Source organism: Stylophora pistillata, chromosome 11, assembly GCF_964205215.1.
Source record: "Stylophora pistillata chromosome 11, jaStyPist1.2, whole genome shotgun sequence".
NCBI lineage: Eukaryota > Metazoa > Cnidaria > Anthozoa > Scleractinia > Pocilloporidae > Stylophora > Stylophora pistillata.
Genome location: NC_142529.1, coordinates 14,731,117 through 14,758,126, shown reverse-complemented (window position 1 = coordinate 14,758,126; position 27,010 = coordinate 14,731,117). Strand labels below are relative to the sequence as shown.

General features: G+C 37.3%; 1 protein-coding gene across 2 annotated transcripts in view; it reads left to right on the top strand.

Moving 5' to 3' along the window:
* LOC111319115 (inactive tyrosine-protein kinase 7) overlaps positions 1 to 27,010 on the top strand; it is a 344,836-nt gene that overhangs the window by 13,549 nt on the left and 304,277 nt on the right. Inside the window, exons 6-28 of one of the 2 annotated variants that reach the window (XM_088739652.1) lie at positions 129 to 308; positions 5,221 to 5,493; positions 5,967 to 6,290; positions 6,473 to 6,736; positions 6,914 to 7,198; positions 7,884 to 8,132; positions 9,138 to 9,383; positions 9,906 to 10,190; positions 15,550 to 15,831; positions 17,221 to 17,466; positions 18,199 to 18,483; positions 19,235 to 19,516; positions 20,203 to 20,307; positions 20,736 to 20,751; positions 21,662 to 21,852; positions 22,243 to 22,359; positions 22,489 to 22,673; positions 23,450 to 23,569; positions 23,880 to 23,956; positions 24,056 to 24,096; positions 24,573 to 24,669; positions 25,024 to 25,120; positions 25,590 to 26,876. The exons of the other annotated variant lie outside the window; for it this stretch is intronic. Coding sequence (XP_088595778.1) covers positions 129 to 308; positions 5,221 to 5,493; positions 5,967 to 6,290; positions 6,473 to 6,736; positions 6,914 to 7,198; positions 7,884 to 8,132; positions 9,138 to 9,383; positions 9,906 to 10,190; positions 15,550 to 15,831; positions 17,221 to 17,466; positions 18,199 to 18,483; positions 19,235 to 19,516; positions 20,203 to 20,307; positions 20,736 to 20,751; positions 21,662 to 21,852; positions 22,243 to 22,359; positions 22,489 to 22,673; positions 23,450 to 23,569; positions 23,880 to 23,956; positions 24,056 to 24,096; positions 24,573 to 24,669; positions 25,024 to 25,120; positions 25,590 to 25,742 — 4,400 coding nt within the window. The 3' untranslated portion in view covers positions 25,743 to 26,876. Of the gene's footprint in view, positions 1 to 128; positions 309 to 5,220; positions 5,494 to 5,966; positions 6,291 to 6,472; positions 6,737 to 6,913; positions 7,199 to 7,883; positions 8,133 to 9,137; positions 9,384 to 9,905; positions 10,191 to 15,549; positions 15,832 to 17,220; positions 17,467 to 18,198; positions 18,484 to 19,234; positions 19,517 to 20,202; positions 20,308 to 20,735; positions 20,752 to 21,661; positions 21,853 to 22,242; positions 22,360 to 22,488; positions 22,674 to 23,449; positions 23,570 to 23,879; positions 23,957 to 24,055; positions 24,097 to 24,572; positions 24,670 to 25,023; positions 25,121 to 25,589; positions 26,877 to 27,010 lie in introns of those variants that run through there. 2 annotated transcript variants of the gene reach the window in all.

Sequence of the window (27,010 nt, the reverse complement as noted above, 5' to 3'; positions counted from 1 at the left end):
AATGAAAATGTTGACTAGGCAAAGTAATAAATCGTAATTTCGGAAAACAAAGTGATCCCAGTGTCTTGAACTTCCGGAGGCGAAGGTTGGAGTTGTTTCTCATCTGCTTGTTATTGAAACATTGTCAGTCAATGGTGGTTGGAATGAGTGGAGTGTTTGGAGTATCTGCTCCAAAACAGTCGACGTCAGTGGCATACAGATAAGGTTTAGAGAATGTTCCAATCCAGAACCAGCATATGGCGGGGAAAACTGTGATGGGAGTAGAGCACTTGTGAGACAATGTAACAACATGTCCAGCTGCCGTGAAGGTAACTCATACAGATGGTTAAATTAGTGTGTGTGAATTGTAATTACATGGTGCAATAATTATGGAAATACAGACATCAGAGTGTAATCTTAGTTGAACCCCATATGTAAAGGCTAATATCTTTAAAAGCCTTTGCCTTTTAAGTTACTTCTTAATAGATTCACCTTTTCCAAAATTATCATTAGCATTACATAGACACTTGAATACACATGTTGTAACCACCAAATGCCACCAAGTTTGAAATTCGTTTGCTTTGTAAACAATGACGATCGTAATCACACTGATACGAAGGCTCAGTTGTTTAATCCATAGGCTGTTCCAAGTCTCAACCATAATACTACGTGACAATTCCTTGTTTTGTTCAGAAAATCTTTGTTATCATTGTAGCCAGAAAACCGAGAACTTTTGTCGAAAAGTAAAACCTACGGCTTGCAATCAATGGCGATTACAACATTAAAGCGGGGCGCCAATGGCGCTGCGCGTTTGTGACGTCACGAAATTTTGACCCCCTAGAGCGATTAGGACAAACAAACAAGCTTCTCGAGTAAACTGGGGAATATGGGCGATGATGCGCCCATCTCTAGTTCAAACGTCTCTAAGGCTCGTATTTTAAGTCAAAACGACAGTGTTCCTGGCTCAAAGTTCGAGCAAGACCCAGAGCCAGAGAACTATACAAACACACAATTGAAGCGTTGGTTAAAGTGTAGAGGCTTGACATTAAGCGGAAAACGAGCATACCTCATCGCACGTGTTCGTGAATGCCTCAAGTCGGGAAAACATTATGTACTTGATTTAAGTATAGATGATGGGAAATAGCTTCGGGCAAAGATACTAAAGGAAAGTAAAGTCGATCGCGTGAAACTTAAGGATCTAACAGTTCAATGTAAAAAGGGAGTTGACCATCCTCGGAAACCCAGGGGCTGAGTCGATTTCAAGTTAGGGCATGAAGAGCCCCTGGGGACATTGTCTTACAAGACTAGTTCCAAACGGTCGCAGTCGTTCTGCCATCTGATTGGTGCCAGAAAATCTTTGTGTTTTTCTGCCCAATCAGAGTGAAGTGTGCTTTAGAGTCCTTTCGTGTGTTTTAACACGGACATATACTAGAAGCTCAGTTGCTCGCTATGTTAGTTTGGACCGTACGACGGAGATTTGCTTGAGGTGAAAAGTTTCAGTCTCAGCACACAATGTAAGAGAAATCGATCAGATTGTCCGCGAAAATCTTACCGGAAATTATACTGAATACTTTCGCAGGTATCACTAGAGAACGTGTTTTAAAGTTTGCGAGGTTTGTATACAACACGATGGTTGCAGTTATTGATATGTCGCTTTGAACGTTAAACGAGATTTAAGCTCAAATCTTTCTAGATTTTTTGCATAATTTGCTGTGACTGAAACTTTGCCAATCCCGGGAAGTTATTTCGTCGCACGGGCCACGCAGGTATGTCCAGCAACTGGTACTTGCGCAATTTTCTGTGCGTGACAAAATCTAATTTCATCTTCGCTTGAAAAAAAAGAAAAGCTAAGGGTGGAAAATTTTGTTTATTAGATGTGGGTAGATGACCCTGTACTACTAAGCTGACATTTGCACTAAAGCAAACCCGCCCTTTCCATCCAATATTTCTTGGTCTTTGGTTTTGTTTTTCTCATTGAAAACAGCATCGGATCGATTCCCAATGATCAAAGGTATTTAACTTGGTCTTCAACAATCGACAGAAGAGGTGAAATGACAATGACCAAGGGACAAGAAGAGAATCCGTGGCCTTCCTAGCTCAAGAATTTCAAGATTAAACTCTTTCCGTTTGGAAAGAGTTTAATTTCGGTAACTGGCCGAAAACATCTCTCCTTCCCACGATGTTCTCGTTAATAAGTTTTTGTTCAGATTTTAATTAGCTAACCAGAAACACAGCTAAGCTTTCTATTAGCACTTGCTGGAGGTCGTCCACGAACTTAACGTTCTCTGCAACCTTGGCCGTATTGTGAACGACTTTACTACTAAGATTAGATTTTGGCGCGCGCACAGAAAGCAGAAAGCTACGTAGGCGAAAGCGCCAGTTGCTCGACATACCTGCGAGGCCCGTGCGACGAAATGACTTCACGGGATTGGCAAAGTTTCAGTCACAGAAAATTATGCAAAAAATCTAGAAAGATTTAAGCTTAAATCTCGTTTAACGTTTAAAGCGACATATCGATGACTGCAACCATATCATCGTGTTGTATACAAACCTCGCAAACTTTAAAACACGTTCTCTAGTGATACCTGCGAAAGTATTCAGTATAATTTCCGGTGAGATTTTCGCGGACTTGATCGATTTCTCTTACATTGTGTGCTGAGACTGAAACTTTTCACCTCAAGCAAATCTCCGTCGTACGGGTCCAAACAAACATAGCGAGCAACTGAGCTACTAGTATATGTCCGTGTTAAAAAACACGAAAGGACTCTAAAGCACACTTCACTCTGATTGGGCAGAAAAACACAAAGATTTTCTGGCACCAATCAGATGGCAGAACGACTGCGACCGTTTGGAACTAGTCTTGTAAGACAATGTCCCCGGGGGCTCTTCATGCCCTAACTTGAAATCGACTCAGCCCCTGGGTCTCCGAGGATGGGAGTTGACAGGCCTACAAGACTCCGCAGCGCGTGTTTAGAATAGCCTATTCAAAGTTTGGCCCTCACGAGTATGCCTTTGAGCGATCGCCCTCTTTTGTAAGATACGAGTGGCGGATTTTTGTATAGTTCGCTCAGTACTGGTTGTGTTTCTATTAAATTCCAGTGTGTCATGAGAATTTGCTTTAGGTTTGGCACTGACGGTTGGAATTGTGTAATAAAAAGGCAAGATTTGTTTGTTCGTCTTCGGTTTCTGTTGAAGAGCTAGTTTCCTGTTTTTGAAATTCACCTCTGAGAGGGTTGTGTTAATAAGAGCCTCTGGATAGCCTCTCTTTAGCAAATGCGCTTTGAAATTGGCAATTTTCTCCTCGAATGTCGTTTGAGAGGAGTTTGTTCTGAGAAGTCTAAGGGCCTCTCCTGTTATTAAGCCTTTCTTAACTCCTTGTGGGTGACAGGAACTATAGCGTGTATACTGAAATGTCTCAGTTTGTTTAAAATGAGTACACAGATCAAGGATTGCGTCCTTTTCGAATAGTTCGCCTTAGAAGATGTACGTGTCCAGGAATGTTGTTTCCTTATCGAAAATTTCAGCCGTAAATTTTATTGTTGGATGATGATTGTTTGCTTTTTCAATGAAACGTTCTATTGATGCTTTGTTTGTACTCCATAGCGAGATCTCGTCGATGTTACGTTTCAAAACAAGCGGTTTGAAAAGGCTTTTCAAGGATTTCAGTGTACAGCACAAATATAAGTATTGTAGTTAACACTATCAACTGAGAAATTCTTTCTAGAACACGCTTTTACCCGGCTTTGACAAAGTTCCAAGTCATGCTTCGGCTTTGGGAACTGTGCGAAAGCTTTCCGACTGTTTTTAAGCATTTCTTTAAGCGAATCTGGCAATCTTTCTGGATATCTTGAGTCATTTTTACATGTACCCCAACAGCAATGCCTAGTTGAGACCATTTTAGAAAGGTAGAGCATTTTCTGAGTGAAAATAGTTATGCTTCTGACACGTTTCGCATACAACTCCTTGTAAAGACTCCGAGTGTTTGTCCTAAACCAGTGAGGGGTCCAAAGATGGCACATCCATTTTTAGACCTGGCGCGCAGCGCCATTAAGCTTCTAGTCACGTGCATAAACATAATATATAGATTTAGCCAACCCTTAAAGCGGAGCTCCCAATAAGTGAAAATTTTGCAATAAAGTTTCTTTACATATATTAAAAATTTTTAGCCAGAACTTCATTCATTGTTACTCTAACATAATATTTTCCGGGCCATGGAATCGTCAAATTGACGCTAAGCTCTGCTTGAAATCCGAAAGTTCGGTTTTCACTTTACGTCCATATAATTTGCATCGACTTGAGAATCAGTGTCGTTGACTCGAGAGCTTATTCTGTCACCTTTAAGACCTTGATATCCATTCTTTTCCAAGCAGAGTATTGCATAACATTGTTACTTTACATTCTGAGTTCCACAAGGTCTAACTCGATCGCAAATGAACGAAAAATCCGACTTGAAAATTCTGAGCATAATGGTACTTTTGTGATAACATACATGACAGAGGGCACGTACATACGTACGTACGTACGCTCCGTCAGTCACGTGACAACCAAACAAAAAGAGGTTGACCATATTCCATGGGTATGGGGCTCTGCCCCACTAACATTATTGTTTAGAGGCGTAATCCGCTGGAGTTAGTGTCTGCAGTCACGCTTCTATTGATCCGCGTTTTGTTCGGTGTCTTTTGTAATTTACCTTGGAAGAATTTTTTAACTTTCTGAATCTTAGCGAAGAATTAAACAAAGAAGAATTGAAAAGCGTGCTCTGTAATATTGCTGCGAGATTTTCGTAACGAAGAACAAGACTGAACCTCTTGCTGCAAGCATTTTTTTGCTAAGATGTGAAGCTTTTATGATGTTACTTGATTCGAGCAGAGATGCATGGATGTATACATGTACAGCTAGATCGAATACTAGAGATGTAAATATATATAGGTGGTTTGCACGTTACGTCATCGCCGCCATGTTGGTGGACGTAAACAATAGTAGCTACTTGTGTTCATTGTAGCTTCTTTTGTTCATCCACCAGCATTTGCTTCTTTCACTATTGTTACCTGTGTCTCTAGAGAATGGTTGCAAACCACCTATAGCCAGCCGAATCAGTGGTGCATTTTATAGTAGAACGTTTAAAGTATTTATGGTAACTTTCATGTAAGGGAATCATTCGCATAACAATTAAAACATGTAGAATGAATTAAGAAGGCTATTTGAAACAGACTTGCAATTTTGTGTTATTTTTTCCATCAGAATTTCCACTGCGTTTTACAACGGAGAGGAACCCATCAGTTGGTACAATGGAAATCTACACAAACAGCAGCTGGCAAAAGCTTTGCATCAGTAACGGGACTAAAGCTGAAGAAGATTTGATGTGTATGGCAATGGGATACTCTAACAGCAGTTACTATGGAAGATGGTATGAAGACAGTGACAATGAATCAGAGACATCTATTAACTACAACTGCACCACCATTCTGACAAAATGTGGAGAACACTTCTCAAACAAATTGCAATTGTGCAAAGGTAATGATCAATTATGCATTTTGGACTCTGTAGTCATGCAGATCTGCTTCAGTCTTCTACGTCCCATTCTAGTTGCATGGTACCCTTATAGACTTGATCAATATTTGAGGTGATAGACCTCACTAAAACATTCTTTCTTGCTTTGATCAGTAGTAATGTAGTAGCCTTTTTCACAAAGATTGCTCTTACTGTTAAAAATATCACAAAGGAAGAAAATTTGACTGTTTTGTAGGATTAATTTAAATCGTAACTGAAGATGTAAATAAAGGCCCAAAGATGATACCCAGACAACTGCCTATCAAATAACCCCTACAACCATATTGGATATCTTAACCTGTTTGGTCACACTTTGACTTTTTAAATTTGTCTATCATGCTATCTCCCTCTTTTATCCATATTTTCAATCTTTTTCTTAATTGACTACATAATTAACATGCCTTCACTAATTGCTCTATATTTTGTGACTTTATAAGTTCCTGTTCGCTTGAATGGTGCAAATGTAGAGTATGGTGGAAGAGTGGAAGTATTTTACAAAGGGAAATGGGGGAAAATATGTGCCAATGGATGGGATTTCAATGATGTCAAAGTTATTTGTCATCAACTTGGCTTTGAAGAGGCTTTTGCTGAATTCATTGGCTCAGACGTAGAGGGTGAGAACATTACCACTGTAATGTTTGATGTTTCTTGCACTGGAAACGAGGTTGAACTTGCATCTTGCACTCGCTCTGATGGAAAGTTGCATGTGCCAGGTCAATGTCAAGGAGATGGCAAAGGTTCTCAAGCACTGTGTCAACCAAGTAAGTATTAAGGTATTTACAATGCCCAGATGAAAATTTCTAAACATGACCAGTTACTTGTTTACAGTGTTTACAACAAGGATTAAGATACTAATAGTTTTGCAATCTATAGCTAGCTTAAGCACCAAAAAGTTGAAACAGAATGAACTTATCATTGTTGTATTTGAAAAAATTTCTTTCAGAGAACAAACAAGTAATGGGGAAAAAGGAACTTTTCTTTGATATTGGTAGCAATGAAAATCTTCACTGCTCAATACTTAACAAAACCAGTTTTGCAATGTGGATTATTAATGGTAAAAAGATGCAAAATATAACTTCTCCTTCTGAGAGGGTCAAGACCAAGAAAGATGGTGAGCTGGTCATAAAAAATGTGCAGTTGTCTGATGGAGGAACATATGAATGCCACAGATTGGAATATGTTCAGTATTACACAGTTTATATTAATGGTAGGTAAATGCTTTTAAACATAATTATTGAGAAGGCCTTAATTTTGGAGTATGTTAAAATAACAGTAAATGTGACCAGCATTCAGCATATAGACAAATTAAGTACAGACTAGGCGACATTTCTTCAATGCAGCTACAATTTTGGTAAGTGGTTGTCCTCATTGTTTATTCCAACAGCAAGATTCACTGAAAACACTCAAGGCGAGCAGAGCCTTACTGCAGACATATTTGGAATTATAAACTGTAATGCTGAAGGAAAACCACCTCCACAGATAACTTGGAGCAAACAAGGAAGAAATTTATTGCTTAATGGGGGAAGATTTTCTCAAATTCCCAGTGGCAGTCTACACATTGATCCTGTTCAACCTGAAGACAATGGAACATACATTTGTACCATGAAACAGAACAAAGGACCAAATAGGGTCACCAGCACACCTAAGAACATACATGTGTCTGTTATAGGTGAGTGAAGCATTGGCAAAATCTAAAACTATAATTGGTTAATTATATCATTACACCATTCTACCTGTCTTAAAAATTGAGAATTTAGTCCCTAAAGTAGTGCAGTTACAACATGTAAATGCTGCTGATAAAATGGGTTCTTCATTTAGTTTATTGAGGTTTAAAACAATCTTTGGCATTGTTCTTTTTTGTGTGTGTGTGTAAGGTCTTTAATTTTTGCCAATATCCAATCCTGTAAGGTCAATAATCTGTTCTTGTTGTCCTTCAGCAGCAATGTTGAAATATATACCAATTAATCGAATAATTAGCCTTATACTGCTGTAGAAAGTAAAATGTTTAAAAATCCGAGCTTTCGCCAGTCAATGGCATGATCACGGAATATTTTTTTAAAAAGTAAAAGTTTTTAAAAATTCGAGCTTTCCCCGATTAACAGCATCATCAGGAATATTTTCTTATCCCTGATGATGCCATATTAAGGTCATTTTATGTAATCCATGCATTTATTGTTTTTAGCTGTCTGAAAAATTAACTTCATCTGGTTATTCAAATTAGTCATGTCAAAATGCATTGTCCATTTTGTAGATTGATAGTAGTAACCCAAAAGATAACTGGCTTCTAGGAGACTTATGTTATGTGTGTATGACCATGCCAATTTGTTTGAACTTTTTTACTTGTTTATTCAAAGTTCGACCAGAGGTGAGTGTTTCAGGAGCAAGCAATCTCATCAGAGAAGGAGACAATGTGACTTTGACTTGTAAAATCATTCAAGGTCAGCCTCAGCCACAGATAACCTGGCTCAAGAATAACACATTGAAAGGAAACACCAGGTCTCTCTCCCTCGATAATATAAAAAAGGAAGACGCAGGACTGTACAGCTGTGAAGCAAAAAATAGTGGAGGCAGTTCCACTGGAAATATTTATATTACAGTTAAAGGTAAGTTTTTAGGTTTAAAACTGCATTTCCATCATTTAATTGAATAGACTGTGGCCTGTTGGATTCTGGAGTAATATCTCTGCATGAGTTCAAGGGGTGGCAAGTATCATTGTGTTGTTTTGGGTGAGGCAACAGTACCTATACATTCATACATACTGCTCTCCATTCGGTTAACATGTCCACATTTGTCAACCTAAATTAACTTTTAAATTTCAAACTCCAAATCTACATAGTACATACAGTGTGTTTGTGGTACTGGTTAACCGTGAAATATATATAATTCTGCAATATCCTTGAGGTGACAGTCTTCACTTAAGCATGGTCCCTGTCTCTCCACCCAGAAGTGTTCTTGAATTGTCAAGAAAACGGTTAAGAAAGCTTAACCATTTGAGAAGGGGTAATAATTAACATGAGGAGCTTGATTTGTGAGCTGGGAAACTCTCTTGGCTTAATTCCCATTATTCTCAAGTTAAGTTCAATATTGCCATGACAATATTTGCATTGTAACTCCCTGAGAAGATATCATATCTTATTTAGATCAAAGAGTCTGTCATGGGTAACAATACTTGCAATGTAACTCCCTGTGAAGATTATCCCATAAAAAATTACTATTGTGGAAATAAAACTTTTAAATCTCAAATTCCGAATGGAAATGATAAGTGTGTACTGCTGATTATAGCTGTGCAAAATCATTTGTGTAACGACTCTGAGGACAAATTGTTAGGGGTTAGTAATTAATTTCAGGAGCTTGATACATGAGCGAGGAATATCTACTGGTTTGCCATTTCACAGGTTCCAAAAAAAAAATTTTCTACCAATTTGATAAACTGAGAAGTTAGGTCCTTGTTTCCAAGATGTAGTTTCCTATAGCTGAGTCATATTACCCAGCTGCCATTTGGGTAGTTGTGGGCTAGAGCAATGGGTCATAACCTAATCAAAAAGTCTGTGAAGATTGTTAGGTAATTTTTGTCATAACTTAATTTTATTTTTAACTTCGTTCTGTAGTTCCACCACGTTTAAGTCCTGACCTCAAGAATCATTCAGTTCCACTGAACTCCACATTTACATCAACTTGTTATGTAAGGGGTGATCCTCCAGTTTCTGTCAATTGGACCAAGGATGGAGAAGCTCTTGGTAACAGCAACACATTAGTCATTAAGTGGGTGACTTTTGATGATGAAGGTATCTATAAATGTGCTGCTGAAAATGTGGCTGGAAAAAATTACACCACCTTCTGGATTGATGTAACTGGTAAGTCAAATTCCAATTAACCTCAGCATTTTGAATGTTTATCAACCTTTCTGGAACTGCATTTGGCTTGACAGGAAGAAACTGGTTAACTATCAAATGTGAAGAAACTTAAATACCTGCTTGCTTTATTTTTGTGTTGAATATTTGTAAATAGAATTTCCACAAGCCCAATTTATTCATTTGTCTTTGATTTGATTACCTCACCAATATTGATATCTAGAAAAGGAATGGAAAGTCACCTTAATTATGTTGATAACAAGTAATATTCTCATGTAAATCATATCTTTTGGGGGTAGGGAAACTTACACAGTAGAAATGTGATATATCTTCTATCCATTCTCATGCACAGTATGAATTCAAGGTAATGTCTCTTATCCCATAAAAATTAATACATGTAATGAGTGGATTCTAAAATCTGATCTCACATTTAACTACTGCAAAATGACCAGGACTGGTTGTCCAATTGTATCTTCAGTTGATAACCTTGGTTGAAGATTATTGGTCTTCTTTTTTTATTTGTAGTTTCTCCTCAGATTATATTGTCTCCAGTAAAACAATCTGTTATCGATGGAGACCCTGTCAACTTTACTTGCCATGCCTCAGGTGTTCCAACACCAAAAGTGACCTGGACATTTGCTGGTGGTAAACTTCCATTTGGTATTAGTCAAACCAATTTTGAGGGAGACTCATTTGTGGAATCATTCCTGGAAATGCCAAAAACAGCAAAGGAAATGGAAGGACTATATAAGTGCACGGCAGAAAACAAAGCAGATAAAATAAGTTCTTCAGTAACACTTCAAGTTTTTGGTAGGTTCTTTAATGAAAATGATAATGATTGTTTAATCATGAATTTAAGAATGATTATGATGTTAACAATTATGGATCCACTGTAACAATAATCTATGACACCTTCCTCTCTTAAGTTTATCTCTTGTGTTGATGCATGAAATATTATACTCAGAAATGGAGACTTAAGTCTAAAAGTGGAACAGAAAATAACTGAGAACCTGTTAAGGCTGGTTTTTGTAATAATTGTTTTGCATTTGATTCTCAGTCATACTTTTGGAAATCATCTAAGACAAGAAAGCCAGTGCAAGCAGCTACATATTTGGGTTTAAGGCATCCTGTGCAATTATGGATTCGGGGAATGGTTATTCTTTGCACATGTGCCATTCACCAACTGTTTGGGGTGACCTCTTTATGACTTTTTTTTTTTTGGAGCTCTGATCATTTTGATCAGGAGGCCCTATATACAGTTTAAACAAATATTTTTTCGAAGCCAAGTTTCACAACTTATAATTTCCATTCAGAGGGTTGCTTTTGGATTATTTTGTGTCCATGATAGGCTTATACTATTTTGCGAAACGAAACGAAACGAAACGAAACGAAACGAAATTGTACTATTTTGCGAAACGAAACGAAACGAAACGAAACGAAACGAAATTGTACTATTTTGCGAAACGAAACGAAACGAAACGAAATTTTGCGAAATGGCGTTTTTTCGCCTTTATTTAGCAAATATGTCCTCTTCGTCCGAAACAAAATGTTTCCACTAATATTATAATCAATATTTCTAAGAGCCTGGTCACCTCTCATTTCATTGACCATAGTAGAATTCGTTTCGCAAAGTAGTAATTTTGACAGAATTACTATTTTGCGAAATGGCGTTTTTTCACCTTTATTCAGCAAATATGTCCTCTTCGTCCGAAACAAAATGTTTCCACCAATAAAATTATCAATGTTTCTAAGAGCCTGGTCACCTCTCATTTTATTGACCATAACAGAACTCGTTTCGCAAAGTAGTAATTTTGACAGAATTACTATTTTGCGAAATGGCGTTTTTTCGCTTTTATTTAGCATATATGTTCTCCTCGTCCGAAACAAAATGTGTCCACTAATAAAATGATCAATATTTCTAAGAGCCTGGTCACCTTTCATTTTATTGACCAAAATAGAACTCGTTTCGCAAAGTAGTAATTTTGACAGAATTACTATTTTGCGAAATGGCGTTTTTTCGCCTTTATTTAGCAAATATGCCCTCCTCGTCCGAAACAAAATGTGTCCGCTAATAAAATGATCAATATTTCTAAGAGCCTGGTCACCTCTCAATTTATTGACCATAATAGAACTCGTTTCGCAAAGTAGTAATTTTGACAGAATTACTATTTTGCGAAATGGCGTTTTTTCACCTTTATTCAGCGAATATGTCCTCTTCGTCCGAAACAAAATGTTTCCACCAATAAAATTATCAATGTTTCTAAGAGCCTGGTCACCTCTCATTTTATTGACCATAACAGAACTCGTTTCGCAAAGTAGTAATTTTGACAGAATTACTATTTTGCGAAATGGCGTTTTTTCACCTTTATTTAGCAAATATGCCCTCCTCGTCCGAAACAAAATGTGTCCACTAATAAAATGATCAATATTTCTAAGAGCCTGGTCACCTTTCATTTTATTGACCAAAATAGAACTCGTTTCGCAAAGTAGTAATTTTGACAGAATTACTATTTTGCGAAATGGCGTTTTTTCGCCTTTATTTAGCAAATATGCCCTCCTCGTCCGAAACAAAATGTGTCCACTAATAAAATGATCAATATATCTAAGAGCCTGGTCGCCTCTCATTTTATTGACTAAAATAGAACTCGTTTCGCAAAGTAGTAATTTTGACAAAATTACTATTTTGCGAAATGGCGTTTTTTCGCCTTTATTTTACAAATATGTCCTCTTCGTCCGAAACAAAATATGTTCACTAATAAAATGCGCAACACAATCCCTGAAGTTAATTTACTAGTCGTGCTATTGATATCGCTGACTCGCACATTTCACCCCTTCTTAAGTGGTTAGTTTTAGGCCTGGAACAAAGTGTTATTCCTGTGGGAAATTAATTATTGGCTATAAATTTGTCACACATGGTGCCGCTGAATCAAAATTTGGCACCATAAAGAACTCATCGTACTTAAGATTTTAAATTGTAAATATTTAGTTAATAAGTCACGACGTATGTCATTAATTTAACTAGAAGTCGTAAATTATTGCAGAGTTGGTGGCCAGTGTTCTAATTATTTCTAACGCCTCACGTTTGGAATGACCGTCCATTGCAGTAAAGTAAAACATTAAGAGGCAAAATAACATTGCTGATGCCAAAAATAACTCGTGAAATATCTAAAATTATAATTGTAAACTTCGCGTGCATTCGAAAGTTAGGCCCAGTTCAAACGTCGATCGTTTCGTGAGCCAAACCAAATTTTAATCAAGGCCAACCCAAATTATTTAGAAGGACTCAATTGATTCAAACGCCGATGATCTTAATTCCAGCCGAACTCAACGAACACTTGATGTTTGGTCAAACTGCTAGGAAAATACGTTTTAAGGTGACCAGATATGTCCTCTTCGTCCGAAACAAAATGTTTCCACCAATAAAATGATCAATGTTTCTAAGAGCCTGGTCACCTCTCATTTTATTGACCATAACAGAACTCGTTTCGCAAAGTAGTAATTTTGACAGAATTACTATTTTGCGAAATGGCGTTTTTTCGCTTTTATTTAGCATATATGTTCTCCTCGTCCGAAACAAAATGTGTCCACTAATAAAATGATCAATATTTCTAAGAGCCTGGTCACCTTTCATTTTATGAAAGGTGAAAGGAAACCAGGAAAGGTGACCAGGCTCTTAGAAACATTGATAATTTTATTGGTGGAAACATTTTCTTTCGGACGGAAGAGGACATATTTGCTGAATAAAGGTGAAAAAACGCCATTTCGCAAAATAGTAATTCTGTCAAAATTACTACTTTGCGAAACGAGTTCTATTATGGTCAATAAATTGAGAGGTGACCAGGCTCTTAGAAATATTGATCATTTTATTAGTGGACACATTTTGTTTCGGACGAGGAGGGCATATTTGCTAAATAAAGGCGAAAAAACGCCATTTCGCAAAATAGTAATTCTGTCAAAATTACTACTTTGCGAAACGAGTTCTATTTTGGTCAATAAAATGAAAGGTGACCAGGCTCTTAGAAATATTGATCATTTTATTAGTGGACACATTTTGTTTCGGACGAGGAGGGCATATTTGCTAAATAAAGGTGAAAAAACGCCATTTCGCAAAATAGTAATTCTGTCAAAATTACTACTTTGCGAAACGAGTTCTGTTATGGTCAATAAAATGAGAGGTGACCAGGCTCTTAGAAACATTGATAATTTTATTGGTGGAAACATTTTGTTTCGGACGAAGAGGACATATTCGCTGAATAAAGGTGAAAAAACGCCATTTCGCAAAATAGTAATTCTGTCAAAATTACTACTTTGCGAAACGAGTTCTATTATGGTCAATAAATTGAGAGGTGACCAGGCTCTTAGAAATATTGATCATTTTATTAGTGGACACATTTTGTTTCGGACGAGGAAGGCATATTTGCTAAATAAAGGCGAAAAAACGCCATTTCGCAAAATAGTAATTCTGTCAAAATTACTACTTTGCGAAACGAGTTCTATTTTGGTGAATAAAATGAAAGGTGACCAGGCTCTTAGAAATATTGATCATTTTATTAGTGGACACATTTTGTTTCGGACGAGGAGAACATATATGCTAAATAAAAGCGAAAAAACGCCATTTCGCAAAATAGTAATTCTGTCAAAATTACTACTTTGCGAAACGAGTTCTGTTATGGTCAATAAAATGAGAGGTGACCAGGCTCTTAGAAACATTGATAATTTTATTGGTGGAAACATTTTGTTTCGGACGAAGAGGACATATTCGCTGAATAAAGGTGAAAAAACGCCATTTCGCAAAATAGTAATTCTGTCAAAATTACTACTTTGCGAAACGAGTTCTATTATGGTCAATAAATTGAGAGGTGACCAGGCTCTTAGAAATATTGATCATTTTATTAGTGGACACATTTTGTTTCGGACGAGGAAGGCATATTTGCTAAATAAAGGCGAAAAAACGCCATTTCGCAAAATAGTAATTCTGTCAAAATTACTACTTTGCGAAACGAGTTCTATTTTGGTGAATAAAATGAAAGGTGACCAGGCTCTTAGAAATATTGATCATTTTATTAGTGGACACATTTTGTTTCGGACGAGGAGAACATATATGCTAAATAAAAGCGAAAAAACGCCATTTCGCAAAATAGTAATTCTGTCAAAATTACTACTTTGCGAAACGAGTTCTGTTATGGTCAATAAAATGAGAGGTGACCAGGCTCTTAGAAACATTGATAATTTTATTGGTGGAAACATTTTGTTTCGGACGAAGAGGACATATTCGCTGAATAAAGGTGAAAAAACGCCATTTCGCAAAATAGTAATTCTGTCAAAATTACTACTTTGCGAAACGAGTTCTATTATGGTCAATAAATTGAGAGGTGACCAGGCTCTTAGAAATATTGATCATTTTATTAGTGGACACATTTTGTTTCGGACGAGGAGGGCATATTTGCTAAATAAAGGCGAAAAAACGCCATTTCGCAAAATAGTAATTCTGTCAAAATTACTACTTTGCGAAACGAGTTCTATTTTGGTCAATAAAATGAAAGGTGACCAGGCTCTTAGAAATATTGATCATTTTATTAGTGGACACATTTTGTTTCGGACGAGGAGAACATATATGCTAAATAAAAGCGAAAAAACGCCATTTCGCAAAATAGTAATTCTGTCAAAATTACTACTTTGCGAAACGAGTTCTGTTATGGTCAATAAAATGAGAGGTGACCAGGCTCTTAGAAACATTGATCATTTTATTGGTGGAAACATTTTGTTTCGGACGAAGAGGACATATTTGCTGAATAAAGGTGAAAAAACGCCATTTCGCAAAATAGTAATTCTGTCAAAATTACTACTTTGCGAAACGAATTCTACTATGGTCAATGAAATGAGAGGTGACCAGGCTCTTAGAAATATTGATTATAATATTAGTGGAAACATTTTGTTTCGGACGAAGAGGACATATTTGCTAAATAAAGGCGAAAAAACGCCATTTCGCAAAATTTCGTTTCGTTTCGTTTCGTTTCGCAAAATAGTACAATTTCGTTTCGTTTCGTTTCGTTTCGTTTCGTTTCGCAAAATAGTATAAGCCCCATGATAAATATGTTACTAATTAAGATATTGTGAGTGAAGTTGTTTTTTTTTTAGACTTAACAGAAACTTGTCTCTTTTAACACAGAAAAACCCACCTCTCAAATAAGGCCAAATCCACATCCAATACTCACTCCAGGTGAAGAGCTCACATTGAATTGCATTGTTAATAAGGCAACAGTAAATATCACTTGGAAAAAAGATGGAGACCCAATAAAAGCAAGGGCAGTAATTGATACGACATTGAATGAGACAACAAGTTCTCTGCGTATTTCAATGGTTGTGGAGGAGGACAGTGGTGAATATTCCTGTGAAGCTCGCAACAAACCAGGCATTTTGGCCCACTCCACTGTGATGATAATTGTCAAACGTAAGCTAACATTATTGTGCTGTCCATCATTTGCCTTTAATGTCATTCGTTTTTCATGATACATGCTCTTTTTTAGTAGTCTTTTCAAACATGCTCCAACAAAGCTGAATTTTCTTTTAGGCAAAAGAAGACCACTTTCTGATGCTCTTTCAGACCAAACTGACGTTTGATCTGTCCGATATACTCAAATACAAATGGCTCTACCAAAACATTTCTCCGTAACTGCCTGAAACCAGTTGCAACTAGTAACACTCGTGATGAGAAGGAACCAGTGACTGGTTTTGCTGTTATTCCTTACATCTGGGGTGTTACAGAGCCCATCAAGAGAATTTTGAATAACCACAAAGTTAAAGTTGTTTAAAACCTTTTTCAGACTTTGGGGCATATTTTTGCCAAACCTAAGTGTTGTATTCTGTCCGTAACTACGTCCCTTTAATCACATATAAGATAACTAACAACAAACGAATTCAATCGACATCCCTCGCTCCTCGCTCCGTGTCATTACCTCTTCAGGTCATGTGAGCGACACAACACTAAGGATCCTGTTACAAAAGAGAAACAAACTGGTAAAAAATTTGAAGATGAGAACATCATTTTAATTTGAAATACGGCCTCCCAGTTAGCTCAATGGATAGAGTGCTGGACTGCTGTGTGGGAGGTCGAGGGTTCGAGCCCCGGCCGAACGAACACTCAAGGTCTTAAAATAATTGAGAAGAATATGCTACCTTACTAAAACATCAAGAAATGGTTAGATATTCTAGTCTTCTTCTTGGATAGGGAGAAATAAATGGAGGTCCCGTCTCCTGCAGGGTTGGGGTAGGAGACATTAATTTCCCACGCACGAGATTACTGTGTGATGGATGTCCTCCCCTGGGGTGAGATTGGTGGGTTTCACAGGGCCCCATTTAAACTAGCTATCTGCTAAACTGGGCCACCCTGTATAAATACTCGTAAATACAAATACAAATACAAATTTCGGATGTTTCCTGCTCTGGCAATGAGTTAAAACTAGTATCTCCTGTTCACATAAATGGAAAGTCAAATGTCCCACAAGGCTATGCTCTAAGACAAATTGAAGAGAGCCCAGTGCTCAGAAACTGTGAAATCCAGGGTGCCTAGCATATGCTTTTTATGAAAAAACTAAAATTCCTGAGTCACCCAAGAGCAAAAGTAAGGCACCAGGGGCCACCAGGTGCTGCTAGACCATAGCCCTGTCCCAGGTAAATGGCGTGGATATGACAAAAGTTTTTTTTAATCTTGAGTCAACTAAGTAACATATTCATAGCACCTGCAGAACGAAATTCTTAAAGTTGCTGACTTGTTATTTGTTTGCAGTGTTTACATCCAAGCTCGAGATACCAATGTACCTGTTAAAATTTTACTTTCTAGTTCCACCACAGTTAAATTCTGGACTCAAGAATCGTTCAGTTACATTGAACTCCACATTTACAACACCTTGTTTTGTAAAGGGCAGTCCCCCAGTATCTGTTAACTGGACCAGAAATGGAGAAGTTCTTGGCAACAACAACACGTTAATTATTAACCACTTGACTTTTGATGATGAAGGTTTCTATGAATGTGTTGCTGAAAATCTGGCTGGAAAAGCTAACTTGTACTTCTGGATTGATGTTACTGGTAAATCAAAATAACTTTATTAATATTTACAAACTGCACTCGGTAAGCTTATGATGTAGAGCCCTGAACTGCCATGCGTCACGTCGAGGGTTCAATCTTAGACCGTACCACCACTGAGGATCTTTAAATAACCTAGGAGAATGTGCTGAATGTGCTATGATGTTAGTGAATAGTTAGACATTCTAGTATTCACGGATAAGGCCAATAGACTGTAGGCCCTGTCTCCCTCATCTTCTCTGTACTGGTTAGGAAGGGGATGCTAAAGAACTCAAGAACTTCTCACAAAGAGTGCACAGTAGGGAACGTAGCCCCCGGTGCTGTGGTCTGACCAGTCAGTGCCTGTAATTTTTTAACATGCTTTTGTTTAAGCTAGATATTTAAATAGGATTTCTACAAACGAAGTTTATTCATTTGTTTTTAAATTTGACTTTTATTTGCACACTTCATGATATTTCAAGTATTATGTACATAATATACTAAATTACTCTTTTCATGTTAATACTATCGTTCAGGGTTGAGGGAAGCTTACTCATTCGAAATATTCATAATATCCTCCTGACCTTAATTCCCATTCACTGTGTGGTGGTGATTCTTTTAATAATTTCTGTAAATATGTGTAGTTAGGGGACTCCAAATTTACTCTTACATCTAATTACTGCCAAATTAGTTGTGGTTATTTGGTTGTGTCTTAAGAACCTTGGTTGAAGATCATGGTCTTCTTTTTATTTTCAGTGTCTCCTCGGATTTTATTGTCTCCGGTAAACCAATCTGTTATTGTTGGAGACCCTGTCAGCTTTACTTGCCGTGCCTCAGGTGTTCCAACACCAAAAGTAATGTGGACATTTAATAGCGGTAAACTCCAATCGGGTATTAATCAAAGCAATTTTGAGCGAGACTTATTTGTGGAATCATTCCTAGAAATGCTGCAAACAACAAAAGAAATGGAAGGAACATACGAGTGCACAGCAGAAAACAAAGCTAATACAACAAGTTCTTTTGCAACACTTCAAGTTTTTGGTAGGTCAAATGATAATAATGATAATAATGATAATGATGATAGTGATACTAGTGACAGTGATGATGATGATGAGTTTAATAATGGTAACAGTAGCTATTGAAACTTAATAGCCATTAGGGTAATGATGGTGATGGATCCCCTTTAACAATAATAGTATACAATTCTTTCTTCTTTGATGTTATCTTCCCTGCTAATAGGTAAAACATGAGGTGTAAATGTTGGCTGGTCTGAAGGTTGACCAAAAATAACTGACAGTGTGTTAACACTGATTCTTATAATAATTGTTTTGAGATAGAGTCTTGATACCCCTGGAAATTCTCCAAGAAAATTGAGTCAAAGAGTTGAAATACTAACTTGGGTGGAAGGTATCTGGGAAAAATACTGTGATGAGTTGTGGGAAGCTTAGTTGTTACGCAGACGCTATTAAACAATTGTTTGAGATAACTTTTTTATATGATCACTTTGACCGTTTGTCATGGTCACTGTGATAATTTTAATCCAATAGACTTTTATCAGTACAACGATTTGTAACATTGAATGGCACATTACATGTCATGAGACTATTTATAGCAACAAAGGGCTGGGTCTGGGGTTACTTAGAAGCATCCTGGAAATTCTGTTTAGGGGGTCACTTTTGGATTGCTTCGTGTCCATGATAATTGCCTTACTAAGGTACTGAGAGTAACGTATTTTTTTTTCCATAAAAAATCAAGATTCGTATACATGCACATTATCTCTTTTTCTACACAGAAAAACCAACTGTGGAATTGAGTCCAAAACCATATCCAACCCTCACTTCAGGTGATGAGCTTAGGTTAACTTGCATTGTCAACAAAGCAACAGTAAATATCACTTGGAAAAAAGATGGAGAGGAAATTAAGAAGAGAGAGGACATCTTTACGCAATTTGAAGAGAAAAAAGGTTACCTGCATATTGCAAAGGTTGTGGAGGAGGACAGTGGTGTATATTCCTGTGAAGCTCGTAACAGACTAGGAAATGTGGCCAGCTCCAATGTAACAATAAATGTCAACTGTAAGCTGGCATTATTGTAGTGTCCTAAAAACAATTTATTATTTAACATCAAAGAATATTTCAACTTAAATGTAACCTGAAAGTTTTGCTTTGCTTTAATCATGCTGTTGGCTGCTTTTTTTTTCCATTGTTGTGGTTGTTATTGTTTTTTATGGTAAGTATGAGTTTCGAATGAAGATTTGGGTCCTTAGCCTCTTACATGCAGTAGAACCTAATTTTAGATACCGGTATAATCGTTTGCAGTATCATCATGATTATCTGTTTCCTACTGGGTAATGGGAATTGTTCTTCATCCAGTTTGCAAAAAAGCAGGTTATTTGTCACTATTATGGGAGGTAACCCTGCAATGGACTAGCAGGAGGGAGTAGAAATACTCCTGAGAGCTTCATGCTACTGAAACCAGAGTTAAGCGCCGGCTTGATAGGCCACTTTGCTTGTTAACAGACTTCACTTTATGGTTATTTTGTTATTTTTTCTACACCATAGTTTTGATTAACCTTTCTTGGAATGTCTGCCATGAAATAGTAAATGAGCCAGTACTGATAAAAATGAGCCAGAGAAACTCTAGCAAAAGACAGAATCCAGGGAGGATGGGTAATACTGAGTAAAAACCTTTCCATTATCATGATCACATGTGCTAGCTTTGTCATTTGGCTAATGACCTTGTGTTTACCTTATACCAACAGCTGCGAGGAGTCCATCCCTGGTGTGGTATTATATTGTTGGATCAATGGCTGCTGTCATTGTTATTTTGCTCGTATGCTGGTATTTTTGGAAGCGCCGAAGGACAGGTGAGACTCATTCTTCATATCTTGCTCTTAGTAACTTTTCCAGAGAACAGTTGTGTCAGAAACAAAAATTGGACTAGTTTCTGCTTACTTTTATTTCACTCCATATTCTAATTGTTCTCTCTAATTTTGCTATTAGGTAGGTATTAATATCATCTCGGTTTGCAGAAGAAAAAAAACATTTTGGTTACTATTGGCATGTTTTTATTGTTTCTGATTTGTAATCTACCATAAACCGTTGAACTTCATGGCACAAAGAATTCTGAGTAAACCACTGATTTCATTAATAATGAATTATTATTGTTATTGTTATTAACTGCTTTGTAGAAACTCCCTTCACCACCTAAGTGCGTAACATTTTTATTGAAATACTCAAGTTAAGGAGAAATTTTTCCTTTATTTCTTTCTTGATTTATCATCTGAAACTGCAGCCACTGCTATGGCTCTGTAAGTTAATTGGTTTACCTTTTACCTCTACTCGGTAAATTGGAATGTATTTGACTAAAAAACACATTGAAGTTGGGGTCTTATGTCATGTCAACCATTCCATTATGGATGTTAAGAGCCACTGGCCATAAATATCGAGAATCAGTCGATGTTTGAAAAATTTCGTAATTAATTTAATTAATCTTAAAAGATCCTTTTGTTGAACCCTGTTGAAAAATTTTATCAAAACTTCTATTGCGCTTTTCTTTCTCCGAAAAATCGAGAAGTTCAAAATACGACTAGATGGCCGTTTCCCTCCATCCTTGTTTCTCTGAAAATAAAAGTCTCTCAGCAGGTTATCACGTTTAAGTCTGAAAAGTGACCCGTTGAAGTAAAATGCTTCGCGTCTTTTTCGTAGAGGTAAAATATAGGTCAAATTCATTCATAATTTTTCATTCCATTTTCCATTTTCATTTCATTTTCCATTCCAATTTTTCATTTCATTCATTCATAATTTTTCATTGCGCGAGGGTGGGGGGGGGGGGGGGGGGAAACGGCCACGGCCAGCTAGGTGTATTTTGAACTTTTCGATATTTCGGATCGAGAAAAAAAAGGCGCGATAGAACTTTTTCATCTAATTTTCGACAAAGGTTCATTAAAAGGGTCCTTTAGGAAAAACAAAATGAATTACGAATTACGACGGATTCTCAATATTTACGGTAAGTGGCTCTTACCTTGTCTGAACGTACGAGATATTCTGAAATTTTAGTTTTGTGCACAAGAAAAGGTTTTGCCAACTTCAGAGTGATTTTTATTCCATAGACTAAAGAAATGGTCAATTAATTTAGAAACTCAAAACTTTTCCTTAGTTGTTTTTTCTTGATCACATATACTTTGATTTTTAATAGAAACTGATTTTCATAATATTTAGTCCTAATCAAGGGGAGGCAGTTGAGATGGAACTGTTGAATGTAGAAGTGGATGAATGGGAGATTGAAGTGAAGCGTGTTCTGCTTCAAGAGGTCATTGGGCGAGGGGCATTTGGAGCAGTGTGGAGAGCTCTTCTTAGTTCTCCAAATGGGAGGCCTGGAAATCGCACAGTTGCTGCTAAATGCTTCACACGTAAGATCAAGTTAACTATCTCTCCTCAAATCACGTAGATAAATACTTTACAGCCAAGGGTGGCCTGTTTCGCACTTCCAATGGTTGCTTATCATGGGTCAACTAAGGCACCCTGAGAGATTCATGCAAAGTCATTTTTAATAATAACGAAAATAAAAGTTTCAGAAGAAATGAAGCATTTTAAGATAGTAAGCTTGTGCTTCAATAGTAAGAAAGGATTTGATCGCTAATCAGTTCCATTTTCGCAGGTGTGAGCGCCACAAACTGAGCTTCAAAGACCTCCTAAAATGTGAGGTCTAAATCCTTACTCAAAGTTTTCTATTGTTAACCGCGAGAAAATTCGTCAATAAGTTTTTTCCCTCGTTATAAAGCATATCGTTTTTATTGTAGCCACTGCAGGGGAGGAAGGAAGAAAATGTCTGATGAGAGAGATCGAGCTGGGAAAAATTCTTGGTGAAAGCAATCAGCCCAACATAGTGAAGTTCATTGGCTGCGTTACCAGACAAGGTATATATTCAGTTTAAGGCATAATTCTTGGTATATGCAGTTACATTTTGACTGAGTATGAGATTGTTACTTTTGTTTGTTTTAATTGTTTTTGTTGGATTTGTTTTTCCTTTTGTGCGTTATTTTAAGTTCATCCAATCCTTATCATGGAATACTTGCCTTGTGGTGACCTGCTTGGTTACATGAGAAAGTGCCGAGGAATTAAGGATCGGTATTATCTTGGAGAAGGAAGAGCTCAAGATTTGGACAACTACGACCTTGTGCTATTTGCCAAACAAATCGCCGCTGGTATGGTATTCCTTGGATCAAGGGGAGTAAGTAAACAAAATGCTACTACATTCAATTTTGCCTCAGATAAATAGTAAGAATTTTTATACCTTTTGATTGTCTTGAATATCGATAAATCTAAATTAAACGACATTTTTGAAAGCAGGTTTGACATTATGAATGTTTCTGAAGGCCAAGGATTCTTTTAATATTGTTAATGGGTCATCTGATGTCACAGTGATTTTGGTATTTCTTTGGTCTGTAACGAAAACCCTAGGAACAATAGTTCTTACCGCCCGTTGATATGGATAAGTATCAAGAGGACTTACTTGCATTAACTTTCTGTTGAACCCTCTAGAATATTCTGTTAGGTTTTGTGGTTATGATGTAATACTACCGAAATATTTGTATTGTAAGCTTTTGGAATGTTCCGGAATACTTTTTAAATGTATATAAGGACTCAGTCGTGTAGTAGGAGTTGTTGCTGTTGTCGGAAAAGACAGCCTGTCTGAACGCTATACTAAGATAGAGAGAGCTGCTGTGGAAGACTTTTCATCTCATGGAATTTAGCAGGAAACTCTGAAATTGAGGTAGTGGCGAGATAAGATATACACTGTAGTTTGTAGAGGGCTTAAGTAAGTTATTGAGGATAATTACTGTCAGTATTGTTTATTTGAGTCGCTCCTATTACACGTTATGTAATAAAGTAGTTGAGTTTGTATGATTGTAACTTTTTCTGTCGGTTGAATTTTATTGTAAAACCATGCAAACATCTACATAATCTTTCCCCTGGTTTACATTTTGGATCTTTTTCTTTTGGTAGATAATTCATCGTGACCTGGCAGCTCGAAACGTCCTCCTTGATAACAACTATGTGTGCAAAGTGACCGACTTTGGCATGGCATATCAAAACTTCAAATATGGTCATGGAAATGCCAAAAAGGTAGAAGATCTTTTTTGCCTTACCTTTTTTGCAGTGCCACTCGCAAAAAAATTCCTAAGGTTAGCACTAACTCTGTTTAAAATTCGCCTTCACTGCAAAGATGGTCCCACGTTTTGCTATGCCACAGCAACTGAGTTGGTTGACTTTACTGTTTTAAATTTATGACAACTGCTAAATTTTGACACTCGAAAGTCCTAGAAGGAGTGTACCGCCCACCTGAAGTGCCAAACAATTCGTAGTGTTTACGATTGTTTGCATGCAAAATGTCCTTTCTAATAAACCGGTATGATAGCACTGACTGTCGTTGCAGGGCCGTCTGCCAATTAAATGGACTGCACCAGAAATTTTGTTGGGAAATCTTGCTGGACTTTCCACCTTGAGCGACGTGTATGTATGACGTATAGTCTTACACTGAGAAGCTCATCTCTTGGGCTTTTTATCTTTCACAACTCTCACTTGGCAATATTGTTTTGAAATATTTTTCAGGTGGTCTTACGGAATCGTTCTGTATGAGATAGTTACCCTTGGTAAGTCAAACTATGTTCAATAACAAAATAACAAATATTTATACCTCCGGGCCGTCAATTGTAGGTATCGTATGTGGAACTCGAAAGTCATTGTCAATGCCTGTCAGACTGCATTGGTCGACGCTAGTTTGATGAGTTGTAACAAATAGATTTGTCTTACCAAAATTGACTTCACTGATGACTCATGCTTAGATTGTCGAAGTTTCAATCTCTGTTGTTTCGGGACTTTCCTCGCTTTTACTATCACACAAGACGGGTATCATTTTTTGTGCGACTTTAAAATGACAAACAACTCCCGTTTCTTACCAATTACGTAATAGAAAATTGGTCATCAATTTCAATAAGTATCAGGTTAGGAAACACTCTTTTTCGAATGCTCTGATCAAGCACTAGAAGTGAATCTCTCTGATTTAAATCTCAATATTTTTAACAAAATATTCTGGAGTATCACAGGCACATTTTTTATTCATTTACAGGAGGAATTCCTTATGACGGATGGTCAGAAGGCAAAGTAGTTGCACAGGTCACACGTGGCTACAACCTTCCAAAGCCCGATCATGTCGATGATAAACTGTGAGTCTTGCTTCATCAAGTTATAAAACACTGTGGTTCATTTTAAATCCCCCAATTGCCCCCCCCCCCCCCCTCCTCCTTCGTGGAAAAACATTGTCTTGACTCTAATCTGATTTCTCCTCTCGTTATTGAACTCTGTTAAATGAAAAAAGTTAACAATGGCCATTAGTTGGTTTTGTTAAGGGTTTTCTTTTCGCTTTCAAAGTTTTTGAAAATATCAATATCCCGTTGTTCTAGCCAGACATTTCTTAACATTTAACCATTATATGGCAAAGGCTTCAAGATTCTGGGTTGATGGTTATCACTTAATTATTAAAACACAATCCTGTATTTACCTTCATTCCTTAATTCCAGTTATGCTATAATGAAAAGATGCTGGAATTTTAACCCCGACTTTCGTCCTCCCTTTGAAAACCTTCGCAAAAGAATGGATACCTACCTTCGTGAAGAGGTTTGTAGCATGATTTGAACACGTCCTTCACTTAGGGCTCAGTGATTATTTAACCTTTCCTGGACCACCGATTTTAACTGATTAACTGAAGTGATTTGGGATTGTATTGTTCATCTGACTTCTATTGGGGCTGCTTGCGGGAATTCTGGTGCTTTAAGCTTTCATTTCGAAGGCTCCTGCTAGTGTAACGTTTCTTCCTATTTGTCTTAGTTTATCAATGTTATTTGATTTTTGACACAAAAACACTCTTAAACATAAAGCACGCAAAGATTTCTCGTGCCAACGAACCCATCAATCTCCATCCCTCCCGCCATTCCCTCTACTTACCTTCTCTGCCCAACCTTCTGTGTCTTTAAAGCGAGGGTCCTTTCTGTACTTTGAGGTGGTCATTTTCATTTTCTACTTGACTTGACGTTAGAGAAGATTGTGACGCTCATGAATAACCCTATTTTATTGCTTACCCCTTTAGACATGTCTGCACCTGCTCGACATGGGATCTTATGACACGACCAAATACTCCAGGGTTGAAGATCTCGGAGATGAAGATGCCGAGCCAAAAGCTCGACCTACAATGAACGCTGCGGCAAAGAGATTGGGAAAATGGGCCAGCGATCGTCGTTAGACACTGTCATTTTGAATACTCACTGTCTCGGCCATTGTCAGTGGCGCCGTCTCTTTCATTGTCACTGTCACTACCTCTGTTTATCTAACTGGCAATAGCACCGTAAATCTCCCTTTCAATCCCATTGTCTATTTCCCCTCTTTTTCGCCTCCAGTGACACCGTCACTCTCTTTGTAACTCTGACTGTTCTTGTCACTTTAAATGACACTAGATACAAAACCCCCAGACAATATTGAATTCTTTCAGTTTCGATGTGACATCCTGATGATGATATACATCCAATGAACCATCGACAACATTGTCCACAGAATCAAGAACCCTATTTTCCATCTCTCCAAACAAGATGGCAGGGACCTTTTCACAGCCATGTCCAAGATATTTCCAATATGTACCTCACTTTTGTAAACCAAATATCTCGCTGAGCATAAGGCTACTCAGTGGGTTCTATCATCTCTGGCATTTAAGCTATATTTTTCGTGGACAGATTGAAAATACTTCCCTCGTCAGTCCGTAGAGTAATAATAATAATATTTATATATCGCGCACATGAAAAGCTTCTCGTGGCTTCTTTGCAATACTATAAAGAGAAGAAGAGATACATCGGTCACAGCCATCCCCAAACAGCTAACGAAGAAATGGCAAACGACTTCCACTGACTAATCATAGTTAGCTCCCTCTATTAACTATGGACTAATGAATGACTTGCACCCCTAAACTGAAATTTGAGTTCAAGAAACCCATAATATCACTAGACTTTCTCTCCCTAATACTCACAAATTCTTATATTAAATCCCCCGAGCATATATGTTGTCCGCTTAGTAACAATTTCCCTGCCTCAGACCATAATTAATAGAGGGAGCAGTCTCCTTTACTAATTATGCTTAGACGTTCAATTTTTGTCCAGTGAATGCCATGTAGGATTCGACGCAAGCATGATACGAATTCGCCCAATATAATAACAACAATAGCTAGATGTGTAACTCAATTGTGGATGACTTTACTGTTGATGTGCACGATAGCTGACAAAACACATAAGAGAATCGTTGGATGGAGAATACAAAGAGCATAGTGTCAATTTACAAGTCTAAAACATTAAGTTAAACAGCATGATACAATGACTAATTTTGACAGTGATCACCGTTGCCACCCTTCCTACCTAATGTTGCAAATAGGGGAGTGCTCTCTTGTTATTTTTCAAATTTCTTGAGGGATAAACACTTCTCTAAATAGTCTCCCGAGTTAATCAACTGAGCTGTTTTTTGTTTGGT